The following is a 10847-nucleotide window of genomic DNA, read 5'->3' as shown; positions in this document are numbered from 1 at the left end:
TCGTTTTGGAGAGAGGGTAAAATTTCTGCAGAAATTTTCGTTGCATCTCTTCCCAAGAATTAAAAGTGATTCCTAGATTACGATACCATGCAAACGCTTTATCTTTAAGAGTTAGAGGAAAATATTTCATTTTTAACATCTCCGTAGATATTCCAGGAACATTTTGAGAAGAGCATCTAATATGAAAATCATCAAGGAATTCTAACGGATTCTGTGCAGGTAATCCGTTAAATTCAGGTAGAGAATTGATCAATGCATTATCATATCGAAACAAGATACCTTCACCGATGTTCAGATTTACATCGGTTTGTCGTAAGCTTCTGGATGGTATAGACCTATCCAACATAGTTCTTCTCCTCTCATTCTGCTGATGTATCTCTTCAGCCATATTTCTCTTCTGAATTTATGGTTCTGTGACTGTAGAATCTGGGGTGGCGTCTCTACTAATTTTTTCTGCAGACTTCTCACCAGCTCCTGAGCGTGTTACTACCATAAATCTTCAGCAAAATGTTAGCAGACGATGAGCTGAGGATTTTAAAGTCCTTTAGCTTAAGAGGATAATAAAGAATGACTGTAGATTCAAAAAAACAAAAATTCCTACTGTAATACCGTGCTCCCCGGCAACGGCGCCAGTTGATGAACTCAATTTTAGGGTGTTTTTTACTGGTTATTTATCAGTTGAATTCGTGTGAGGATTGAGCTTATGCAACGAAATTTATAACCTCACAGCCTTTGGCAAGCAAGGGTCGATCCACAGGAAGCAAAGAAAACAGTGGAAAATTCTTTTCTATTAAATCAGTCTATTCAGTTCTCTAATTCCAAGTGTTAATCTCTGTAGAAATTTTCTGCAGAATAAGTTGCAGAGAATTCCTTAAAAGTATGGATTCAGCTAATTCTTCAGTCAAATTATCTTCAGTTAAGTTTTACGGAGATATCTTGGCAAACTCAATTGAGCAGAACCGTCAGCAGAGAAATTTTCTTTGTTGACGGTTCGCTTATGCCCTGTGAGGCAATTGAGCAAACACCCTACGGGTGTTTGTGCACGCGCGAACGCTTGCGCGCGGGTGAGCCTGCTCGCGGCGCTGCTGCGCGCGGGTTAACCTGCACGCGGCGCTGCTGTGCGCGGGCTAACCTGCACGCGGCGCTGCTGCGCGCGGGCGAGCTTGCGCGCGGCGAGCCTGCTCGCGGTGCTGATTCGCGCGGGCGAGCTTGCTCGCTGCTTGGATTGCTGGCAACCTAGGCTGAGGCCTGGGTTGCTAGCAGTTGGAAGTTCTGCAGGGAAGGAGTTCACGATCGGATGCGAGAACAATGAAATTTTTGCTAGACAGAATGGAGAACGATTCAATCAACTATGGGATTCGAAATCAAACGTAACCAAAGGAACAACAGAAATTGGAAATGCTGAAGACACAGCTTGTGATCTTCAGCCCAACCCTGATTGTCTTAGAAGGGAGAAGAAGATTGTACCAAAACCGAAACGCTCACGCCTCCTTGTGTCACTCCTTCCGGGCAAGGCGACGATCGTCGTGCTCCAGCTACTCCTCGGCTTGCTTCTCTCCCAGCTCCAATGCTCATCAGCCTTGGAGGGTCTGCAAAAATCCTTTCTCTCCAAGCCCTAGCTTCCTTGAGAGAAATTCTGGACAACCTAAAATCAACTCTCAAGAGAGTATTTATAGGTTTCTCTTAAGTCATGCCCAGGGGCATTTTCGTAATTTCTGATTCTTTGAATTTTTGCCCGCTCCTCTTGATCCTCGTCTCTTTCCTTGATCTTCTTAACCTGTCTCTGAATGTTTACTAACCATAAAATGTTAAATATATTCCACTTGATTCAAAGGATCAAGTGGGGTTAGTGATTTTATAAAATGATGCATATGCATGATATTAGCATGAATTAACATTATAATTTTGATGAATGAAAACTAAAAAGTTTAATTATTTGATGACATATTTGAGAGTCATCACATGGTAGTGCATATTATGATACCTTTTAACATATTTCCTCTTTGCACTGAGTGAAATGTTGCCATGTTTAACTGTAGTTTTAGCTACTCTTAGAACATTTGTATACCTGAATGACACCATGAAGAACATTATAATTTCAATATTACATCCAGTTATCACTCCAAGGATTAAGATTCCATCTGATTGCTTATGACTGTTTAACCTTGCTGGGCTAAAAAAAGATTTTCATTTAACTAAATACCTTCATTTATTAGAACATCTTTGGTGTATAAAGTCTAAAATTCAGGATTTTTTGCTGCAACTTGTTCATGCATAACCTGATCAATTCGATCAGACATTCACCATCTATTTTCATTGTCAACTGTTTGACAACATGAAAAAATGAAAAACTCTGCCCTTCCTCCTTTACTGTGAGTTTCTCATGTTCAATTTGAGGAAGAGCCGTAGGGGATGGTGAAGAATTTACTCAAATTGGAACTATATTCTTAATTTGACCACATTAATTTTTAACAACATCAATGTAAAAAATGAACTGTAGGTGGTTTGCATTCTATTCTGGTAATGAAAGAACCATCACTGAATGATCTGATAGTCTACTTGGTAAATACCGTATAATATATATGAATAGGGCCTTAACACTCACTAACATATAGTCTGTACAGTATTTCAAAATTTCTGGTTGGGTCCCTCTGTCCATTCCACCATGAGAGCGGATTTTCCTATAGCATTTAACGACAAAACGGGCAAATTAAACTCATTCATGTCAATCATATTCATATCTATAGAAAACTTGATGCAAATGAATGAGATCAGAATTGTTCTCCCCATAGGTTCATAGGATCAGAATTATTTTCCCCATTGAGAACAGGAAACGATCATAGGACAAAGTTATTATCATAAGATAAATACTCCAAGTCCAAAAATATAAAATAAGAATTCAAATCAAGTATGGAATCTTTCTATCTGACTTCTAATATGTTATTGTAAGCTAATGATTGCGCAATTGTCCTTAAATATGAGTTCCAAAAGACGTACCCAAAAGATAAGTAAAAATATACTACTTCCAACCTAACCTGTAGACTAAGATTAACAATTAACTAAGTCTACAGAAACAATATAAACCTTGCATGAGATTTACTGTTCAGGCTACATTCAACCTCCCATGATTATCATCATGGGAGTCCCCATAATTATGCATCACCTTCATCATTATAATTATTAAATCTCTGGAAATTTTAAATGAAAATATCTTAAACCTGATGAGGGTCTACACCAATTTAGGGAATTAGACGTGTAATCGGGTGCATATTGAGTCAGTCACATTTTTAATTAGATTTTTTTGAAACACATTAATCCTTTTCGTTATAATCCAGGTTTGAAATGGCATATACATCTAAACACAGATAAGTTTATCATGATAGATCCAGGGGCGAGCGGTAGCAACATAAATCAAATTGGCAGCAACCCTATAGAAAACGAAAGATACTTTGCATCACTAGGAAGAAAATACCTTCCAGCCATTGATCTACGATATGGGAACAAAGTGGCCACACTGTTTCCTGAAACGCCTCACGGAGTACCGCCCAGAAGTGTGGGGAAGGTACGTCGCGTGCTTTCCTGGTGAGATGGTGATGTAATCGGGCAGAGAAATGTCGCACACCTGTTCAATAAATGACCAAATGGCATCATCAAAACAAATCAATGTTTAAGATGCAATTTTAGTTTCTTTATTTTAATGGGTGTAAGTCCAGTTCAGAATTTCTTCTTCTTCAAAAAAATATTAATAATTTCAGTTCAGAATATACAGTTCAGAAAAGCATGTTAAAACAAACAAAATGAAGAAAATCCATCACGCTGTATGAATCTATTTTCAATGTGTTTCACTTTTGGCAAGATGTTGCGACATTTCAAGTTCAGTTTATGGTACTTCCATCAACGCCATTAAAAGGATAAAAATAATCCAAAAGACCTTCTCTTCTAAAAGGGTTTATCTATTCTACGACTCCGCAAAAGACAACCCTGAGGTTGACATTTTGCATAGTGAACAGTTCTGAATAGTCTGATATAATCAAAGCTGGAAAAATCCAACTATTATATCCATATGAGGCAGGAAAGACGTCTCCATAGAAATTCATCAACTGCCTGTGAACCAAAAACTACAGATCATGGACATCCGCCGAATGTCACTTCCCGCGGAACCACATATCGTATTTTTCATCGAAAAATTACTCGCATTTGCAGAAAATCAAGTTTTCAATACGAAGAAGAGTGTGAATATGAGTTCAAATATGAGCCCATAAACTAACTTCCTGCAAAGCACCTGTTGGTGCATGATTAAAGGATGTGTTGAAGACATCCCTTCATGGTGCTGCATAAGTTGCGAAGGATGGAGGAGAAACACCTCCGTCAATCTCCTCCTTGTTACTCACTACATCCGCCACTTTAATCATTCCAATCTTACCACACAAATCTTGAAATTTGATTCTTCCCAATGGCTTAGTGAAAATATCAGCAAGCTGCTCCTCCATCTTCACATACTCCATTTCCATGTGTCCATCTTCAACACAACTCCTGATGAAATGATGGCGACTGTCAATATGCTTTGTACGCTTGTGATGAGATGAGTTCTTGCATAGCATGATGGCTGATTGATTGTCAACTTTGATTTTAATAGGCTTTCACTTGAACCCCATTAGCTCCTGCACCATCCTTGCTATCCACACACCTTGACATGCTGCTGAAGTAAGTGATACATACTCACCTTGACATGAAGATAATGCCACTATCTTCTGCTTCAAAGAATTCCAAGTAATAGGTATTCATACAAGGAAAAATATTTCTCCTGAAGTACTCCTCCTGTTTTCCACATCTCCAGCAAAATCACTATCACTATAGCCAATGATATTGAAATCCTTCTTCCCTCCTTTGTAAATAAGACTGTAATTCGTGATACCTTTCAAGTACCTTAACACTCTCTTGGCTGCTGCCCAATGTTCAGATGTTGTTCTTGACATATATCTGCTCAAAACACTCATCGAATAAGTTAGAACAGGTTTAGTATGAAGCAAATATCAGACTCCCAATCAACCTTCGATAAATAGTGGCATCAACCTTAGCTCCCCCTCCTTCACTTGTCAACTTGAGAGATGACTCCATGGGAGTCTTAGATAGATTGCACTCCACCATATGAAAATTTTCAAGTATATGATTTGCATCAAGTCTTTGACTCAACATAATATCACAAGTACCTTGAATCACTTGAATGCCCAAGTAAGAACTCAATAAACCGAGGTCAGTCATCTCAAATGTACTCATCATCTTCTCCCTAAACTCTTCAATTTTATTTTCATTACTACCTGTAGTGATTAGATCATCGACATAAACACCTACAAACAATTCAGAGTTCTTAGAATGCATAAAATATACTCCTTGATCATTCTTGCTTATGTTGAATCCGATATTCTTCAAAGTATCATTCAACTTAGCATTCCAAGCTCTAGGTGCTTGCTTGAGTCCATAAAGGGATTTCTTCAGCTTCAATACATGATCTTTTCATACTACCACAAAACCTTCTGGTTGATGGACATAGATCTCCTCCTCAATTTCACCATTCAAAAATGCTGATTTCACATCAAGATGATGTAGCTTCCAACTACTTTGAGCTGCCAATGCAATTAATAATCGAATTGATTCCAAAAGAGCATGGAGAGCAAATACCTCATCATAGTCAATTCCGAATCTTGGCTGTAACCCTTCACCACCAACCTTGCTTTGAGCTTCACTACTTCACCCACATGATTCTTCTTGAGCTTGCAGACCCATTTCACACCTATGGGCTTACAATTCTTTGGAGCCTTCATCAAACTCCAAGTGTTATTCTTCTCAATAGAACTGATCTCCTCCTTCATGGCTTCTCTCCAAACTTGATCCTTGGATGCTTAAGCATATGAAGAGGGGTCCTCAAAAGAGAGAAGACATCCCTCTCCTCCAACTGGTTTGGTAGCTTCGTAGATTGATTCCACTGATCTATACTTCCTCACTTCGTCTTCGTTTGATGAAATCTGTCCACTTTCTTCACTTGCATCAAATTGAGCCCTTTATTCATCAAAATTTGCCCCTCCTTGATCTTCAACATCATCTTACTCAAGTGCACCACTTAAACCTGAAATTATAAGATTGTTAGTGGAGAAACCACTACTGGTTTGGAATTTCTCAAACTCCCATGACCGTCCTTCTTCAAAGATCACATCTAGGCTCAAGTGGACTTTGTTGGTGGTAGGATCAAGGCACCGATAAGCTTTAGTGCCTCTCCCATACCCCACAAAGATCATCTCTTGGCTTCTGTCTTCGAGTTTGCTTAGTCTTTTATTGGACTTTTTATGCACAATTGAGCCGAATACCCTAAGATGGACAATCTTGGGCTTTCTTCCACTCCACTTGAAATAGGGTGTCTCCCCTCGCAAGCTCTTTGTAGATGACCTGTTTAACACATACACACAAGAGTTAACAGCCTCACCCCAGTATTCCATAGGCAAGTTCTTCTCGTTGAGCATGCTCCTCACAAGACCCATAATGGTCCTATTCTTCCTCTCCACCACTCCATTTTGTTGAGGAGTATATGGGGCTGTCAATTGCCTGAGAATTTCACTTTTCTCACACCAATTTGAGAACTCATCAGACGTAAATTCTCCTCCTCTACCTGTTCTTAGGCAGTTGATCTTGTCATGCAACTCACTTTCAGCCATAGACTTGTATTTTTTAAAAGCTTCAAATGCCTCTGACTTGTTCTTGAGGATAGTCACCCACATCAATCTAGAAAAATCATCAACAATAAGTAGGAAATACCTTCCCCCACCTTATGTTGATGGTGTGATAGGGCCACAAATATCAGCATACACCAATTCCAATGGTCTTGAAGCTCAGAATTCAGTAGATGAGGGGAACTTGGCTCTAGTTTGCTTCCCCGCCACACAACTTCTGCAAACTTTAGTAATATTAGGCATCCCTTCCACTAAATTACCTTCGGCCATCCTCTGTAGAGTCCCAAAATTCTGATGACAGAGGCTCTTATGCTACAGCCATGACTCATCAGCTTCTCCTAAAAGAAGACATTGCTCGCTTACATCCAGCTTCATCATGTACATGTTGCCACTAGTCTTGTGAGTCTTGGTAAGCTGTCTCCCTTTCTTGTCATGGATTGTAAGATATCCATTCTTCAAGTTGGTCTCACACCCTTGATCATCAAGCTTTCCAAGGCTTAAGATGTTAGTCTTCAAATTTGGTACAAAAAGAACATTGACAAACCTCATGAGCTCGCCATTCTTGCAATTTACAAGAACATCACCTTTCCCTTCATACTTGATTGAAGAGCCGTCTCCAAATCTCACAAGCCCCTTCAAATCTTCATTCATAGTCTGAAAGTAAGATTTCTTCCCACACATATGGATGCTGGCACCAGTATGAAGATACCATAAATCTTCTTTAGTAGCTCCATTCACTCCTAGGAGCAGTGATTCACCACATTCATCAGATAGGATCATCATCAAAGTGGATTCCTCTTCCTCCTCAGCCACATTTGCTTTCTCCTCTTTGCTGGATCTCCTCTTATTTGGAAGCTTGCATTCATCTGCAAAATGCCAAAACTTTTGACAATTATAGCAATTGATTTTTGTTTTGTCAAAAAGCTTCCTTTCTCCATCTTCATTGTCTTTTGTAGTAGTCTTCCCTCAGCCTCTCCCTTTGTGCCCTTTTCCTTGTCCTCTCCCACATGAAGAAGACACACCTTGGCCCCTCTTGGCTTGATTGAAGGCCCTAGAGAGGAGAGCTTGCTCTTCTTCCCTTACATTCCTCTCAAGAAGCTGCATCTCATGCACCTTGAGATGCCCAATAGCTTGAGCTATCTTCATGTTCTTCAAATCACAGAATTGCTCAGGTGGAAGGATTAGGGCATCATACTCTTTGGGAACTGACCTGAGAAGCTTAGACACTGCCTCTCTATCTTCAAGAACTTCACCCAAATCTCGAAGCTTGGTGATAATGCCCACAAACCGTGAAGCATAGTCACTTACTTTCTCACCCTTCTTCATGGAGAGAATCTCAAACTTCCTCCTCAAAGCTTGAATTGTTGACTCCACCACATGATCCATGCCCACATGGAGCACTCGAAGAGTATCCCAATTTTTCTTAGCACTTTTCTTGTTGTCAAGATATCTCCCTTGAGACTTCGGGACAGAATTTAGAATCAAGGAGAGTGCTTGTATGTCCTTTCTTCTATTTTCTTCAGTCCCTTCAACCACACCCAAAAGAACATGTGAATCGAGATGTACCTCCATCCTCATTGTCCAATGACAGAAGTTCTGGTCGTTCAGCATTAAGGTGGCCATTGGAAGACAAATCTTCACCCCTTCATCTTGCACGTCATTATTGTCTACACTCCAGAGGTTCCAATTGACCCGACTGAGATATTAGCAAATACTCTTAACTAAACAAATCTTGGTTGAAATGTAATTTCGACCGAGATTTGCAAGATGGGCTGTTTCACCTCGCACTTGTGGAATCTGCCAGGTGTTGTGAGTGAATGGGGTGTGTTCTTGGACCAATAACACCCAATTCCCATAGGGGAGGTGGTCTAGAGAGAGAATGGAAACCTAATCTTGATTTATATCACAAGAAATCAAGATTAGTCAAGGAGAAGGGTAGAGAAATAAATAGTCGGCTTACCCTTGTTGGTAGGCCTCTCCTTCCACTTCCACGAACTCTGGATGGTTCCCACTTCTTGGAACCTCTGGAAGCTATAACGTAGAGAGAGAGAGGAGGAAACCCTTAGGACAGGGAGTAGAGAGAGAAGGACTTCTCTCTCCCACTTAGGCCTTGTCAATTCACCTTCCACTTGGCCCTCTGTAACTCTCAGAACTCTAGAGAGAGATAGAGAGAGAGAGAGCAAGAAAAGAATCCTCTCACCCTCTAACTAAATTCACAAATGAAAATTTAGGATGAGTTCTACAAAGGAGTCCAAAGCATTTATAGATTCAGCCCACTTGGCCGATTGGGCCAAGTGGGTCATATTAAGTACAAAAACTATACTTTTATAATATTAAAAAGCTGAATATATGTGAATAATTCTAACATGCGATTTCACTAAATGCACAAGCTGCAGGTTAGGATTTAATATGAAATGTGAATCAAATTTGCTTTTGTGAACTCTTTTTTAATACCTTTATATTTGAGTTATCGAATACCACCCCCCCCAGCTTAAAATGTTGCTAGTTCCTTAGCAATTTGGAAGAGTGAAAGGTCTTGCTTTGAATGATTAACCCGTTGGGCTGCTCAAACAGAAATCACTTTTAGAATATGTGAATTGAGATGTGAATCGAGATGAAGGGGTGAAGACAAAGACCATGTGAATCGAGATGTAGCTCCATCCTCAATCCTCATTGCCCAATGATGGAAGTTCTGGTCGTTCAGCATTAAGGTGGCCATTGGAAGACAAATCTTCACCCCTTCATTGCCCAATGACGGAAGTTCTCACTCATATATAGAGTATCACATTTCCCATAGCAATTAGAATGTAGACAATAATGACATATAGTGGGTGTTCTTTGGTAAAAAGAGCTCACTGAATTGATTTGTATGAATCCTTAAATGGTATTATAACGAATTGCCAATCAGATGGATTCATGACATGGTTCTGTAAGTAGAACCTTAAACCTGAGACACCAATGAAGTCTACCAGATAGATAAATGTACTTTGATCAAGATAGGATATTCAAATTGTATAAAAGGATACAGACCAAAGAAGTTGATATGATGAAGTCCTTGAGAACGTAGTGGAATATCAAAGAAGAGTTATGTGATGATTTTTGAGTTCATTAGTACTAACTCTATTGACCAATCAAGGTTTGATAGTTTACCATACCCTAAGTCATCATAGGCGCATCAAGCAGGAGAAGGAAAAAGGTTCTATGAGACAATCAACATAATGTGGTGTATCTTCTAGAACACAAGGTGTAGTTTGCACCCAAGGGATGGAAAATCAAGCTATCCATTGGGTAAAATAAATACATCATTAAATTTGATCTATACTAAAAACCAGATAATTAATTTCTAATGCCAATAAAGATTATTGGCCTAGAAGGTCACACGCAAAAGATATTTTAGATGTCAGGAGATATAATTAAATGTTCACATTTTTTCTAAAAAATTCTATGTGACATAATTGGGAAGGCTCTATAAAAAACATTCACCCAGCTTAGAATTTTTCAAGGACTACCTGATGGTGCGACACAGTCCGAGACCACAGGATAATCGCTCAAGGAGTCGGCATCATCATCGACTCTGCCACCGACTCGTGCCAGCCCGCACGGCAAGCCAAGGTGATGACGCGCGCACCTGGATTCAAATATCCCGGGTAATGATGAGCCATCTTCGGTCCCGTTTACCGTTCTCATTTTATGCATTTGCATTTTATTTCGTATTTCCCTTCTTTGTAACAACGTTGTAGCGACGAAAAATTCCTGTATGAGGATATTTTCCGCTCCTGTTATTGGGTCCAAACCTCTCTTTTTATTTTCATTTTGTAGTCTTAAAGGGGGCCCATCCGTCTCTCCTCTATAAAGGGAATGGGTGGGCGCCCTCCCAAACTCACTCTTGAATTTTGTTGAAATAAAAGAACGTCAGAAGTTGAAGAGTCATTCGTGAACGGAGGAAGGAAGAAGAAGGAAGAAGAAGGAAGAAGAAGAGGGAGAGGAAAGGAGGAAGACCAAGGAGCCTTACCGCTGCCACCGCCGCCAGGATTGTGCCACTGCCGCCGCCGGGCTCGCCCTGCCGCTTTCACCCTTGCCGCGCCACTAGTCGCCAAGATCTGCCGCGCCAACTTGCCTGTGAGA

At 40.0% G+C, this 10847-nt stretch overlaps 1 protein-coding gene across 1 annotated transcript; it reads right to left on the bottom strand.

Moving 5' to 3' along the window:
- Nucleotides 1–6363: 6363 nt before the first annotated feature.
- Nucleotides 6364–8108, bottom strand: LOC144708301 (uncharacterized). The gene is made up of 3 exons (XM_078581549.1): nucleotides 7745–8108; nucleotides 7086–7588; nucleotides 6364–6441 (listed from the first exon to the last, which is right to left on the bottom strand). Exons 1-3 carry the CDS (start codon nucleotides 8106–8108, stop codon nucleotides 6364–6366), a joined length of 945 nt encoding a protein of 314 aa, XP_078437675.1.
- Between the last annotated feature and the right edge of the window lie 2739 nt (nucleotides 8109–10847).

Source organism: Wolffia australiana, chromosome 10 (genome assembly GCF_029677425.1).
Source record: "Wolffia australiana isolate 7733 chromosome 10, ASM2967742v1".
Lineage (NCBI taxonomy): Eukaryota > Viridiplantae > Streptophyta > Magnoliopsida > Alismatales > Araceae > Wolffia > Wolffia australiana.
This window is presented reverse-complemented; position numbering and strand designations above follow the sequence as displayed.

Coding starts and splice junctions, on each gene's coding strand:
- LOC144708301 (XM_078581549.1), bottom strand. CDS start 8,108: ATGGATCATGTGGTGGAGTCAACAATTCAAGCTTTGAGGAGGAAGTTT. Junction 7,589..7,744: donor TCAAGCCAAGAGGGGCCAAG/GTGTGTCTTCTT, acceptor GGCATTTTGCAG/ATGAATGCAAGCTTCCAAAT. Junction 6,442..7,085: donor TGTACATGATGAAGCTGGAT/GTAAGCGAGCAA, acceptor TGTGTTAAACAG/GTCATCTACAAAGAGCTTGC.